The sequence below is a fragment of the Chelonoidis abingdonii genome, chromosome 5 (genome assembly GCF_003597395.2).
Source record: "Chelonoidis abingdonii isolate Lonesome George chromosome 5, CheloAbing_2.0, whole genome shotgun sequence".
Taxonomy (NCBI): Eukaryota; Metazoa; Chordata; order Testudines; family Testudinidae; genus Chelonoidis; species Chelonoidis abingdonii.
This window is the reverse complement of record NC_133773.1, coordinates 139631646-139647279: the sequence shown is the minus strand read 5'-3', so window position 1 is coordinate 139647279 and position 15634 is coordinate 139631646. Positions and strand designations below refer to the sequence as shown.

The following is a 15634-nucleotide window of genomic DNA, read 5'->3' as shown; positions in this document are numbered from 1 at the left end:
TGGCTGATCTGGTTAGGTCCTGTGATGGTGTCGCTGGTGTAGATATGTGGGCAGAGTTGGCATCGAGTTTGTTGCATGGATTGGTTCCTGAGCTGGAGTTACTATGGTGTGGTGTGCAGTTGCTGGTGAGAATACGTTTCAGGTTGTCAGGTTGTCTGTGGGCGAGGATTGGCCTGCCACCACGATGGAGAGTCCACCATGACCCTTGGTAAATGCTTCCAATGATTGATTACCTTCACTGTTAAAAATATGCACCTTATTTCCAGGGTAGCTTCACCAGCCATTGGATCTTGTTATATCTTTCTCTTCTAGATGGGAAGAGCTCATTATCTAATATCTGTTCCCCAGATAGGTACTTATAGACTGTAATCAAGTCACCCCGTAACCTTCTGTTTGTTAAGCAAAAGAGATTGGGCTCTCTGGAGTCTCACTATAAGGCATGTTTTCTAATAATTTAATTATTCTTGTGGCTCTTCTCTGAACGTTCTCCAGTCTATCGTATAGTGCTAGGAACAGGATTCCTGGTGCTAGCTTCTTGTTGTCATTGCTTGATTCTTGTGTCCAGCCTGTTCAATTTGTATTTTAATCTCTGAGTGCTTATAACAAGCTATTGAAATAAGTTAGATGAAGGCTTAATTTTATTTACCGGACCTGATAGCTAGATTTTGAGGGTATGCCGGGGAGGATTAGTTAATAGAAAGAGAGATGGAAAATGATTATTTGAGGGAGGGGGAGCAGGTGTTTGTAAAATACCCACCCTTAGCAAGTAGAACTAAATCAAGTTGAAATCTCTTTTTGTGGCTGCTTCTTCCTGCAGTTGGGGTGGGGCAGGACGTCTGAATAACTAGCAGATTGGCACAGAAAACAGGGCTGAAACGCCTGACGCCAATGGTTTCCCCACAGAGGTTTGGCCCCCAGTGTGTAGGCAGGCTCCTTATACAAAGGTTCTGTGTGGGCTGTGGCAGGTCATGCAGGCAGGTCTGTTAGCCAAGTGTCCCACGCGGGCTCCACCTGCTTAGTAAAATTGTCAGTGGTTAGTTGACGACTTAAAGAAGGTCGTCTCTTCTGAGAGTAACCATGTCTATTAATAACCTGCTTGGATCAAAATGGTGGGACAGACTTTTGATAGAGTGATTCTCAAAATGAGTGAACCCAGGGAGCTAATTGCTGATCTCCTTATTTCTAAACTGGCTTAGAAAATAGTCTTGGACTGGCAGGTGCTGATCCTCCAGACCACGGTGGTGGTGCTGCTGCTATTAATACTAGTTGCATAGATCTGCATAGTGCTGGACAAACAGATGACTAAGCTCGAGCTCTGGGGGGGCTTTCAGTCTAAGTTGGGCATAACACAGCAAGATGGGCAACTGCTGGGGACCTTCCTGGGGCTGGCATTACACCAGTGAAGATAATGAATAAACTTACGGTTAAGTACTGAATGCCCCGTGTTTCTGTCTGAAATACTGATAAGTTGGGGGCACGGTAGAGTAGAGAGGAAAGGTGGCCCAGTGGTTAGGGCACTAGTTTAGGGCTTGGGAGACCTGAATTCAATTCCATGCTCCACCACAGACGACCTGTGTGAATTTGGGTCAGTCACTGAGCCTTTCTGTGCCTCAGAAAGAACAAAACAGGAATTTCAAGTAAGAATGTGAGTTTGCAAGGCTCAGGGTTTGCATATGAGAGTGAGTTTGCATGGCTCAGGAATGGCATTAGCTGAAACCAGCTTTGAAATCTCTTTTTAGCTGATTCAGGTGGAGGTGGCCTTTGCTGGTGCTGACTTTCACTGATTCACCAAAGCTCGTATCTCTGGTGGAATCTGATTGTTTTTAGCGTTTAATAGTTTTGCTGAAAGCTTTTATTCAGACATCAGATTGAGTGGCAGCCCTGTACTCAAGCCCAGAGTTGTGGCTTGTTGCCACTAAAATGCTCAGTAGTGAAGTAGTTAACTTTCTGGGCGCTTTAATTGTCTTTGGCAAGTTCAGAAAAGTATCTAACCTCCTATGGGTTTACTCAGACCTTCTGAAGCCTTGATTCCTAGTAGAATGACCCAAATCCCCCAAGAATGCACATAAAACCATATAGCACCTTGCACAATGGGGCTGGGCCCTCTGAGTGTTATGGCAATAAGATAATTCTTATTGTTTATGCCACAGGATCCTCTGCTTATCTGGTGAATAGTCGCTGCTGTTTATTAATTGTAAGACAGTCACCTCAAATGAGATCAGAGCCCCATTGTGCTAGATGCTGTACGAACGTATAGTGAAAGACGCTCCCTTCCTCAAAGAGACAATAATCTAAACAGACAAGCCAGACAAGGGTGGGAGGGAAAACAGGCACAGAGAGGTAAAATGACTTTTCCAGGGTTCACAGCAGGCCAGTGGCAGAGGTCTCCTGACTCTCACTCCAGTGCCCTAGCCCAAAACCGTGGAAAACATCAGCATTTGGGGAGATATAGGTTCACCTTTCTGTGCTACTGTTTCTTTGTCTGCAGACTCAGGAAGACAAAACTCTGTTTGCATTGGGTCACATCTGGAAAGTTATCCTTGTGTCTCTCTACCTGTAATCAAATCTGCAGAAACCAGTAGAGCGCCCAGAGAAATGCTGACACAGCAAAGTATGCGGCTGAGCACCAGGACAATGTAGCTTTTAAAATATAAGGAAATAAAAATCCCAATTTAAACATAGCAGATTAAAACATAGTAGTTGACATGCAGTTCCTTTACTTACCTCCTGAGACCTGGAGCTCAGCATGGTATGCTTCCTCCAGAAAGTATCAAATGCCTAATGCTTGCTGGACAGTTTAGCTGCTTAGTTGTCAACTGCTGTGTGAAGAACACAGAAGCTGCAATTTGGGCCCTTAAAGGGTTTTTATTTGTTTGTTTTAAAATCAGTTTGCCTTTTAAAATGCACAGGACTGATTTGTGTAGCATTTAAATCTGCAGCGGTTAATAATTTTGACATATGAAAAAGTGCCTACATAAAATTCATCTTAATAATGCTGTGCTTTGAATTTATTTTAAATCCTATTATTGTTTTGTAATGCTCCTTCAATAGTGGATCCTATGTACGCCTTTATGGGATTACTGAATTTATTCTAAGGTAGTAAATTGGGAAGTTGTGCACTATTTTAATTGGAAGGTCAACCTGCAGTGACTCGCTGATCATTTTAAAATCAAGATTGGATCTTTTTCTAAAAGATCTGCACTAGGAATTATTTTGGAGTGGTTCTCTGGCCTGTGTAATGCAGGAAGTCAGACTAGATGACTATTGACAATGGTCCCTTCTGGCCTAGGAATCTATCAATCTGCCTGACTACTAACTAATAAGTACTTCTCACAATAGTGCCATGCATCCATGGATACCTACCTACCTTGTCAGGCATCATTAAAGTTTATAGAACAAATAAGGTGCCCAGATAGCAAGTGTGAAAAATCGGAACAGGGGGTGGAGGGTAATAGGAGCCTATATAAGACTAAGCCCCAAATATCGGGACTGTCCCGATTTTTATAGGGACAGTCCCGTCACCCTACTCACAAACTCCTGTGAGACAGGAACTGTTAGAGTTCTATTAATGGATGTCGTCATTGGACTGCGCTTCTAGTTTAAGCAAAATAAAATACCATAAAACCTCTTAGGTGCACAATTAAACTTTGTACTGTGCTTTCCATGACTACCATATTCTTCATTAGAAAAGCACCTGTAAATAGTACCCGTTTTTGACCTGAATTTGTCATCAGGCTGCATTTTTATAGTAATTTAGATTTTCTTTACATCAGTAAATAAAGTGACTGGCCATCTTTGCCCTTGAGACATTTCAAGCTCAGACATGAGCAAAGGAGGTGTGATTTCTCAATTATATCATATGCGCTTGTTCAGAAAAGAAATTTCAAGTATTTCAACCCTCTTCTCAAAGAAGCCTATGGCCTTTACATACTGCACTTGTCTGTCCTTCAGCGTAGGCTGGTTTTGTGGCTGCAGATTAATAGGCCAGCATCTTGTTTGAGTTCTAAAATGACTCACTGATAAATCTTTTCACTTAAAAAAAAGAAGCTGCTTGCATGACTGTCATGTTAGTCATCTTATTGCCCGTGCTTTTCCATATGGTGGATTGATTTGTTCTCATCAGTGGCCATGTGTAACAAAGATTCTGATGTAATCAGGGTTGGATGGATTTCTGAAGGCAATATCTTAGTTGCTTCTTGTGTTCATTATCATTTGTATTGCAGTCATTTCTGGGAGCCCCAGTCATGGATCAGGGTCCCATTGTGCTAGCGCTTCACAAATATATAACAAAAAGATGGCCCCGCTACCTGACGAGTTGATAGTCAAAGTAGTTAGAAGTGAAGCTGTGAGGCCGGATTCTGCTTCAGATTCACCAGTATAAAACAGTTTACTCCAGTGAAATTACATTTACATTAGTGAAACAGAGCAGAATTTGGTCCCTAGTCTACAAACCCAGAGCCCAACAGCAAAAAACAGCTGTTAGAGGAATACAAAGAAGTGCTGCTGATTCTCCCTACGTGCATCTGAATGCTGATGACTATATTACTAAAAGTTTTATTTGAAGAAGGGGCATATGTACAGTGTGTGTAGATTAAATGCAAAAAAAAAAAAAAATGCATAACCCCAAACCAAAAACGATCAAGAAACATCCTTAAAATTTTGCCTGTGCATCTGGGGAAGTTCAAAAATGTGTGACTCCTACATCAGCAATAACCTCTGTCCCCGTTGCGCACAAACACCTTTGTCTGTTGCTGTTAGGGTAACCAGATGTCCCGATTTTATAGAGACAATCCCAATATTTCGGGCTTTGTCTTATATTGGTGCCAATTACCCTCCCACCCCTTGTCCTGATTTTTCACCCTTGCTGTCTGGTCCCCCTAGTTGCTATACATGCCTCAATAGGTGCAGCATGACTAGGCTTTAGTGATGTGGTGGTAATAGCTGTGTGTGAAATCTCAAACGCCATGCTGCATTGAACATCTGTTCTACCACTTTAATAATGAAGGCGGTAACTCAGCAAAGCACTGTAGCATCTACTTAAGTCCTGTTAAGCACAGACTGGGGGACGTTGTTAATTTGAAGTGCTTTGCTGAATCATGCGTCCAATAAAAATGTCTAAAGAGAGACGTGGTGCATTTCTAGCAACTGCACATTCAAAGAAATGTGCTGATGTCTTGAGGAAGTGGGTGTTGTGGGATCCCATCAGACACTTCATACTAGGGGGAGGAAAATGTTAATGGTCAGAGGTCAGGGACTTATTTTTATCAGTCCCCGACAAGTGTTTAAACAGCATCTTCTCTGTCATACATCCCTAAACAACTAACATTAACATAGAAAGCATATTCACAATTAACAATTTTTTGTATACTTTACCTCAATACTACTATCCCTGTAGACTCCAAATGAGCGTTTCAATTAGACTTCTTAACCAGGATAAAAATTTACTCTCTTGCTAGCCTGAGAGCCAAACACGGATACAAATATCCCATATGCAGGCAAGCCCTGAGGAGCCCGTAAGAAATTTAGATCTGATGACACTAGGCAAGCCTTTTAGAGCAGAGACTGTGTTTTCTTATTTGCTTCTGGAAAGCACCAGCCATGCATGTGGTGACTCGTAGAGAGTTGTGAATTAGAAAGGTGTAATTCCATCCAGGGTGTCTGGTGTTGCGTCGCTGACTTTGATATTGCCATGTGACCCAGAGCCAAATTATTTTCACACTTTGCAACAGCTCCTGAAATGTTACTATGTAAAATGTGAGTGGGCCTTGTGCTTTCTGTGCATGTGTGGGGGAAGGTGGGGAACCCTTCTGAACATCTGGTTAGTATGATTTCACTCTTACTGAAACCTGGGCTGCGAAGTCTGCCTCGCATTTATTTCCTTCCAGAGCGAACAGGAGTATAGTTTGAGAACAATTTACAGAAAACATATGGAGTAGAAAGCAACAAAGAGTCCTGTGGCACCTTATGGACTAACAGATATATTGGAGCATGAGCTTTCATGGGTGAATACCCACTTCATCAGACACGTGATCTAAGAGAGAAGGCGTCTACTTTCAGTAACCTATCTATAGTAGTATGTATTTCAGTTTGTGAAACTGGCTGTCTGATATGCCACGAGATACACATTCAAAACCGAATTCTATCAAAGGAGAAGGGTACCCTATCCCTCAGCCACCCAAACGTCCCTTCTGGCAAACGCCTGAGGAAATCTGGGCCTTGCCCCATGCCCTAAAGGCCAGCAGACTTCGGCTCTGTCAGACCAGGCAGTCAATTCCATGGGGGAAAAGGGTCCCTCATTGAGAACACACTGCAATCAAAACCCTTCACATTTCAGTGTAGGGACTGTCATAATATTGCCAATTCGAAGTATTCAAAAATCTTGAGTTGGGCCCCAAAAGTTATGATTATATATAAAATTCCATGGGCTTTTTTTTTTTCTTTAAGATGGAAGTGTTCTGGTTTCTGAGCCATCAGGAAGCACTTGGGTCACGTTTTGGGGAACAGGTTTTTTCCCCTGCAACTATGTAGGCTAGAAACTTTCAAAAATGAAAACTGAGATGACTCTGGGAACTTGGGCTTTTGTTTAAAAAAAACTAAAACATTAAAGCAAATATTGCAAGACTGGAAGCAAAATTACAGGAGTTGACAGCACTCTGGCTCAAGCAGCCCAGCTGAACTCAGAGTTTTGTAGATCAAAGTCAACACCTTGAATGATCAGACCGTGGATGTGCATAATACTTCACATATAAGTAGGGTCATGAGGTCCCTCTCACAAGGATCTTGCCGTCCAGGACTCCAGTCCTGCAGTTGATTTGGGCATGTGGCCTTTTATGCAATGCAGAATCCCAGTGAATCTCTCTTTGAGCGTAGGGGTTAGTCTGCTCTGCTAGTGTTACAAGATCGAGGCCCAAATTAGGCAGGTGAGTGAGTAATAAGACCAAACATGTGGCATGTGAAGAAACAAGGGGACACAATATATTTTGGGGAGGGAGTATGCTCTTCCGAAGACTGCTGCTCATTGGTCACTTGATCAGCATATGTTTAGGTGTGCAAAAATGCATAGACATTTGCACATCTATCTTGCACATTAAATTTTCGTGTTCCACAATTGCAGAAATTGGACTTGCAAATTGCCAGTTGTGTTTTAGCAGGCCATTTGCTTGTGCAGTTGCTGTGACTGTGCATGCAGGCTATTAAAGATCAAGCCCCGATAAGCATTATACTTCTTGGAGGGGTTTATGTTTTTTCTTTAAAGGGCAGATATGAGGGATGGTAGGCAGCATCACAGTGTAGATTACTGGTGGATAAAAAAACCTCTAAATACCATCTTTAAAATTTACATAATTGTTGCACTAGGCTTGAAGGTAACAGGAAAACAAAATCCCTACAGCTGGATGTTAAATTGTAAAAGTAACTGTGTGTGATACATGACTTTGTTCATGTGTAATGAAATTTAGTTTAACAGTGGAAAGCAGGAAATGTGGATGATAAACAGCCTTTCTTCAAAGGATCCAGTAAAGTTTACCTCTGACTTCACCATACGTGTGCCTGCCTTATAAATCTATTCTGTGGTTTGGCAGCCTCTTGTGAATGAATGTCTTTTTCTCCCTACTTTTTATGGGATCTCGTCAGACCTTTGGCTGTCTTCTCATCTGCAGCTCATCTCTCTTCAGAAGCAAGGAATCCAACTTCCCGAGAGCTCTAAATGTTCTTTGTCCCTTTCTAATGCAATGTTGCAGAGGAAGATGGAGATGAGGCTGCAGAATTTCAATTGTCTGGAAAAATCGGAGCAAAGAAACAGAAGAAACTAGAAGAAAAACAAGCCAGAAAAGCCCAGAGAGAGGTGAGTGTTTTCTGCCATGTTTAAAGCACAAAGCAAAGGGCAGGTGATAGCTGACGTAGAGGAGGCAGGAGTTGTTCTTTGGTCACAAAAGCTGAGAGTTTTATCGGAAAAAAAAAAAAAATACCCGCTTTGTCTCAGAAGCCCAGCCTCCTCCCCTCCTTCCCACCCCCCTATCATCTGGAGTTCTGACATTTGTGATTGCACGTTTTGTATTGGCCCGTTGACAACAATGATCATTTTTACTAGTTTCAGTCACACGTCCCCTTATGTATGCACCCCGGGCCCAAATTATATTAGTTTCACTGTGCAGAAGTTTCTGTGCCCCAAGCATACTGCAAAGTATATTGAAATGTATGAAGACTCTCTCCGTGGTGCCCGTCACTGCAGCACCACACAAGGAACCTTGCGGGCTGGCAGGCTGTTTCCAAACATTCCTCCCCCCCCCCCCCCCAAAAAAAAAAGGGAGCATAGGGCTCTGTAGTAGCAGTTATGGAATGTCTGTGCAGTGCTCCATGCTCACTAGTAGGGGGAGGGTTCCCCTTTCTCCACCAACCACTGCGCTGGTTCTCCATGCACAGCCTTGTCCACTTGTTCCTTGGGGATTGAGTGAGAATTTGGTGACATAGGCAAGCTGTGTCCTTGCAAAGCCCATTGAAGTGTGTAGGAGCTGAGCATTCAGTCCTTAGGCCAGAATTCAGGAGAGAACAAACAAAAAACCTAGAAACCAGACATATCTTTGCTATGAATATTCATCTGTTTCCTAAATTCTAGCTGGGGTAGGTTGGGTCACAGAAACCCCCTTGGGATCTGCCGCCTATGTGCTGGGACTACCTCTGAGCCCGTTTTCTCTGGCAGCTTGGGACTTCGGTATCTTGCCCTGTTTGAGCCAGACACACTTGCCTGCTGCAAACACAGATCCAAGTCTGAACCACATGCCCCACAAGCTGCAGGCTTAACTGAAAACAGCTTAAGAAATGCTCTTGTCTCCAGCTCTCAGATACCCAGCTCCCAATGGGGTCCAAACCCCAAAGAAATCAGTTTTACCCTGTATAAAGCTTATACAAGGTAAACTCATAAATTGTTCACCCTCTAACAGTGATAGAGAGAGATGCATAGCTGTTTGCCCCACCCCTGGTATTAATACTTACTCTGGGTTAATTAGTAAAAAGTGATTTTTATTAAATATAAAAAGTAGGATTTAGGTGGTTCCAAGTAAACATCCCATGCACTGCTACAGACTAGGGACCGAGTGGCTAGGCAGCAGTTCTGCAGAAAAGGACCTAGGAGTTACAGGGGAAGAGAAGCTGGATATGAGTCGACAGTGTGCCCTTGTTGCCAAGAAGGCTAATGGCATTTGGGGCTGTATAAGTAGGGGCATTGCCAGCAGATCGAGGGACATGATCATTCCCCTCTATTCGGCATTGGTGAGGCCTCATCTGGAGTACTGTGTCCAGTTTTGGGCCCCACACTACAAGAAGGATGTGGAAAAATTGGAAAGAGTCCAGCGGAGGGCAACAAAAATGATTAGGGGGCTGGAGCACATGACTTATGAAGAGAGGCTGAAGGAACTGGCATTGTTTAGTCTGCAGAAGAGAAGAATGAGGGGGGGGATTCGATAGCTGCTTGGAACTACCTAAAAGAGAGTTCCAAAGAGGATGAATCTAGACTGTTCTCAGTGGTACCAGATGACAGAACAAGGAGTAATGGTCTCAAGTTACAGTGGGGGATGTTTAGGCTGGATATTAGGAAAACCTTTTTCACTAGGAGGGTGGTGAAGCACTGGAATGGGTTACTTAGGGAGGTGGTGGAATCTCCTTCCTTGGAGGTTTTTAAGGTCAGGCTTGACGAAGCCCTGGCTGGTATGATTTAGTTGGGAATTGGTCCTGCTTTGAGCAGGGGGTAGGACTAGATGAGGTCCTGAGGTCCCTTCCAATCCTGATTATTCTATTATTCTAAACAGAACAAAGTAAATTACCAAGCAAAATAAAACAAAAACACGCAAATCTAAGCCTATACAGTAAGAAACTAAATGCAGGTAAATCTCACGCTGACATGTTCCAATAAGCTTCTTTTACAGACTAGCCTTCCTTTTAGGCTACGTCTACACTACGGGATTATTCCGATTTTTACATAAACCGGTTTTGTAAAACAGATTATATAAAGTCGAGTGCACGCGGCCACACTAGGCACATTAAGTCGGCAGTGTGCGTCCATGGTCCGAGGCTAGTGTCGATTTCTGGAGCGTTGCACTGTGGGTAACTATCCGTAGCTATCCTATAGTTCCCGCAGTCTCCTCGGCCCCTTGGAATTCTGGATTGAGATCCCAGTGCCTGATGGGGCACAAATCATTGTCGCGGGTGGTTCTGTGTAAATGTCGTCAGTCATTCCTTCCTCCGGGAAAGCAACGGCAGACAATCATTTCACGCCCTTTTTCCCTGGGTTGCCCTGGCAGACGCCATAGCATGGCAACCATGGAGCCCGTTCAGCTTTTTTTACTGTCACCGTATGTGTACTAGATGCCGCTGACAGAGGCGATACTGCAGCGCTACACAGCAGCATTCATTTGCCTTTGCATGACAGCAGAGACGGTTATCAGTTGTTCTGTACCGTCTGCTGCGCCGTTGTAAATTGGCAATGAGATGACGGTTATCTGTCATTCTGTATCGTCTGCTGCTGTCATGGGTGCCCCTGGCTGAGGTCGGCGGGGGGTGCAAAGACAAAAATGGGGCAAAAATTTGTGGTATCTAAAAATAGTCAGTCCTGCCTAGAATATGGGGCAAGTGTACTAGAGAACCAGTGTATCAGAGAACCAGACAGCACAGCCGCTCCGTGTCAGATCCCGCAGAAATGATGAGCTGCATGGCATTCTAGGGGGTGTCCCTGCAGCAACCCCACTCGTTGCTTCCCTCCTCCCCCAACCTTCCTGGGCTACCATGGCAGTGTCCCCCCCATTTGTGTGATGAAGTAATAAAGAATGCAGGAATAAGAAACACTGACTTGTTACTGAGATAAAATAGGGGGAGGCAGCCTCCAGCTGCTATGATAGTCCAGGCAGGACATTAAGCGGTGGGGGAGAGGAGCCCAGCATCCCACTGCTATGATAGTCCAGGCAGTACAGAATCTTTTCTTTACACATGAAAGGGAGGGGCTGATGGAGCTCAGCCCCAGTTGCTATGATGAGGACGGTTACCAGCCGTTCTGTACCATCTACTGGGAATGACCAGGAATCATTCCTATTTTTACCCAGGCGCCCCGGCCGACCTCACCTGAGGCCAGCCAGGAGCACTCACGGGCTGATGATTTCAAGGATGGCTATCCTACTGTGTACCATCTGCCACCCGGGGAGGAGAGGAGTGGATACTGCTGTTCACTGCCGCAGCATCGCGTCTACCAGCAGCATGCAGTAGACATAGGGTGACATTAAAAAAAGTCAAGAACACGATTTTTTTCCCTTTTTCTTTCACGGGGGGGGGGGAGTAAATTGACGAGCTATACCCTGAACCACCCCGGACAATGTGTTTGACCCTACAGGCATTGGGAGCTCAGCCAAGAATGCAAATACTTTTTCGGAGACTGCTGTGGACTGTGGGATAGCTGGAGTCCTCAGTACCCCCTCCTCCCTCCTCCATGAGCGTCCATTTGATTCTTTGGCTTTCCGTTACGCTTGTCACGCAGCACTGTGCTGAGACCTGTGTATCTAGCCTGGAGATTTTTTCAAATGCTTTGGCATTTCGTCTTCTGTAACGGAGCTCTGATAGAACAGATTTGTCTCCCCATACAGCGATCAGATCCAGTATCTCCCGTACGGTCCATGCTGGGCTCTTTTTGGATTTGGGACTGTATGGCCACCCGTGCTGATCAGAGCTCCACGCTGGGCAAACAGGAAGTGCAATTCAAAAGTTCGCAGGGCTTTTCCTGTTTACCTGGCCAGTGCATCCGAGTTCGGATTGCTATCCAGAGCGGTCACAATGGTGCACTGTGGGATACCACCCGGAGGCCAATACTGTAGATTTCCGGCCACACTAACCCTAATCCGATATGGTAATACCGATTTTAGCGCTACTCCTCTCGTTGGGGAGGAGTACAGAAACCGATTTCAAGAGCCCTTTATATCGATATAAAGGGCCTCGTTGTGTGGACGGGTACAGTGTTAAATCAGTTTAACGCTGCTAAAATCGGTTTAAACGCGTAGTGTAGACCAGGCCCTAGTCTGGGTCCAGCAATCACTCACACTCCCTTGCAATTTCTGTCTTTTATTCCACTTTCCTTCATGTATCTTTGGGAGTGGAGAAGCTCTCTCCTGAGCCAGCTGAAGATCAAATGAAGGTGTTCCCCAGGGGCATATATAGTGTTTCTTGTGGGTAGAGACCCCTCTCTCCCACTGTGTAGAATCACAGCTATAAGATGAAGTTTTGGAGTCACATGGGCAAGTCACATGTCTATGCATGACTCAGTTCTCTACAGGAAGTTCTCAGGAAAGCTCAGATGTGGATTGATATCTATCAAGATCCATTGTTAGCCGAGTACTTCCATTTACTTGAATACCTCTTCACACTATCAGAGGGGTAGCCATGTTAGTCTGGATCTGTAAAAGCAGCAAAGAGTCCTGTGGCACCTTATCGACTAACAGATGCTTTGGGGCATGAGCTTTCGTGGGTGAATACCCACTTCGTCGGATGCATTGGACCCACTTCACACTATGTTGACCAAATCTGCCTTAGGTGCTTTCTACAGCAGACACTTTAAATACAAACATAGAGCCAATGCTCATAACTTCAGATATAAAAATGATACATGCATACAAATAGGATGAATACATGCAGAAGAACATAATCTTTGCAAAGATATGTTACATCGCATATCGAGCATAAAACATATTCCACTTATGTCATGCTCAGTGGTTTGAGCATTGGCCTGCTAAACCCAGGGTTGTGAGTTCAGTCCTTGAGGGGACCACTTGGGGATCTGGGGCAAACATCAGTACTTGGTCCTGCTAGTGAAGGCAGGGGGCTGGACTTGATGACCTTTCAAGGTTCCTTCAGTTTTAGGAGATAAGCATATCTCCAGTTATTTATTTTATTTATTTTTATAAGCATATTTCTATAAAGCATTCTGGGGTGCAACGTCACACTAGCTCTGCATACTAAATTACCAGTTGAAACACTCTGGATTTTTCAGTTACACTTGTTTAACTGCTGTAAGTCCAGGGTAACTAATCAGCAACAGCAAACCCTCCTAAGCACATTAGTATATGACTCAAGTTTTTATACGTTAATTTCTTTTTCCTGTTCTACTTTACTGGCCTGCAATCTCTGTAACCTGAAGTATGGTTTGCAAAAACTTTATGTAACTGCAGCAGACTTTTGCGTAACAGAAAAGATGCTCGCCACAGTACAGAGTGAACAAAGTCATAATAAGAGAGTTAAACAAGTCTGAGCTGAAATTGACCTCTGCACAGGATCAACACAAAGGCACTCAAATCCCACATAAGCCCTTCTTTAAGAAATGAAGTGGTGCCCAGATTTTACACATGGGGATTAAATTTACCTCAGCTTGCTGTGGTGATATATGCTATAGATAGTATTTGCTTCGCTATATGCTATGTGATATATGTATAGTCTTTCATTACAGTACTGTCTTCTCTTGCTCATAACTTTAACCATTTTTAGTTTTTATTTTCCAAGCTTGATCTTTTATGGAAAGTTCGAGCAAAATCAATTAAGTTACTTTGGAGTTAGATCAGTGGTTTTCAACCTGTGGTCCACAGACCCCAAGGGGCCCACAGACTAAGATTTCCAAAGGAGTCTGCACCTCCATTTGAAAATGTTTAGGGGTGCACAGAAAAAAGGTAGAAGACCACGGAGTTAAATAAAGGGTGGGTGAGGGCAGAGGAGAGATCCTTTGTTCCATTTTCAAACAAGCTGATTTTCTTTCTCTCTTTTCCATGCAGATAACTCAAAACACCTGACGGTTAAGTTGAAACGTTCCAGGTGGCACGTTGTCAGTGAGGATGAGTCTCCTGGCTATTTAATTTAAAAAACACAAATTAGATCAAGTATTTTCTGCAAAGGGGAGAAAGGGAAAATAAGAAATCAATTTCAAGATACTTTAAGCAATAGTCTAAATCATCCATTCTGAATTATTTTTTTTCTCCTTGGAACAATGTGTGTGTATTAGGTATAGTGACTAGTTATTTTGCGGGGGTATGGCAGGGATTCTTGTGTTTTAACTTAAATTTAATCTTCCTAATAGTAAGATTTTCATTCTTTATCTAGGAGAGCAATTTTTCCATTTTTAAGTGTAAAAATGTGCTTTCATTATATGAATCCTTTAAAGGATGCCATTCAGATTAATAAGAACAAAATTCAAAGTACATTATAAAACATAAACATTTTGCATTTGCAGTTTGGTTTTTTTAGATTTAAAGTTAAAAGTCAATGGTTTTATCACAGTATTCAATAGCAAAACTACAAAAACAAGCTAATACATGCATTCAGTGGAGCTGAAAACTTCGATAAGAAGCTGATATTCTAAATTTCCATAGGGATCGTTTATAAACTGAGTGGAAATACTAACATTCGAAACAAACGGAAAACCCAGATAATGACAAACTAGAATAGCTTCTCTTTTTAAAAACATCAGTTGTGTATTTCTGGACACAAGAGTCCAGGAAACTGATGAGAGATAAGTGATGCTCGTAAATTATGAAACCAAAGATTGAGAGAATAATTTATTACCTTGTGTTTTTTTTTGTTTAGGCTGAAGAAGCAGAGCGTGAGGAGCGGAAAAAACTCGAGTCAAAGAGAGAGGAGGAAAGGCGGAAAGAAGAGGAGAGAATACGCCTTGAAGAAGAAAGACAAGTAGGACTTGACTGAGTTTGTAGATGGAAATTCTAAAGCAAATTTTGCCCTTTGTTACATCTTTAGTACAAAGAGGGCTGTATGCAGCCTTCAATTGAGCTGAAATCCCCACTGGTGTTAGGGACTAACACAGAAGCCTGTGACTTTTGTTGTATAACTATTTGTATTATGATAGTGCTGAGAGGTCCCAACCAAAATCAGGGCCCTGTTGTGTTAAATGCTTGACAGACACAGTCCGTACCGTCGAAGTAGGCAAGACGGACAAAGGGGAAGTGACTAAGCCCCAAGGTCACACAGCCGGTCAGTGGCTAGAACTCTCATCTTCTGATTCCCAGTCTAGTTGTCTGTCCACTACTCCACACCAGCTCCTTTTGTGGTATAACTGTGCCATTAAAGAGTTGTCTGGTCGATTTGCTATGACAGTGAATGCTGACTTAGACAGCCATCCAAGGGACCAACAGGAAAATGCTTGGCCACGAGGGAGTTTACTTAATGAAAGAGGTCCTATCAAAGTATAATGGGAACTTTGGTGAGGTACTCCAGATTGGTCTCTTAGGGGAGGAGGCTGATTATCAGAAAGGCTTCTTAGGCCAGCGTTCACTGTAACTTTAAATCCATGTCGTGTAGGGAGTGACAGACTCACCAGAGCTGGCAGGCTAGACTGCAGCAGGACCTCCTGGGGCATTGCAGTGTGAATACTTATTTCGGAAATCTTTAAAAATGAATATTAGTGAGGGAAGTAAAAGCGATTTAGGAAAAGCAGATATTGGGCATACATCAAAGCCTCTGGTAAAGTATCCCTTCAGCTAAGGGGCTGGAAGGCAGGCAGTTCTTCCGAGTCTTCTCTGAGCAGCAAGGACCACTGTGGTGACAGCTAGTGGCTAAGAATAAGCTTCGTATTCTCTCGGGCACTTGAGCAAGCTGTGCAGAG

The 15634-nt window shown here is 43.4% G+C and overlaps 1 protein-coding gene across 1 annotated transcript in view; it reads left to right on the top strand.

Annotated features, from left to right (window-relative positions):
* Positions 1 to 15634, top strand: part of DDRGK1 (DDRGK domain containing 1) — a 52035-nt gene that overhangs the window by 14725 nt on the left and 21676 nt on the right. Inside the window, exons 3-4 of the mRNA XM_032803054.2 lie at positions 7740 to 7843; positions 14602 to 14703. Coding sequence (XP_032658945.1) covers positions 7740 to 7843; positions 14602 to 14703 — 206 coding nt within the window. The remainder of the gene's footprint in view (positions 1 to 7739; positions 7844 to 14601; positions 14704 to 15634) is intronic.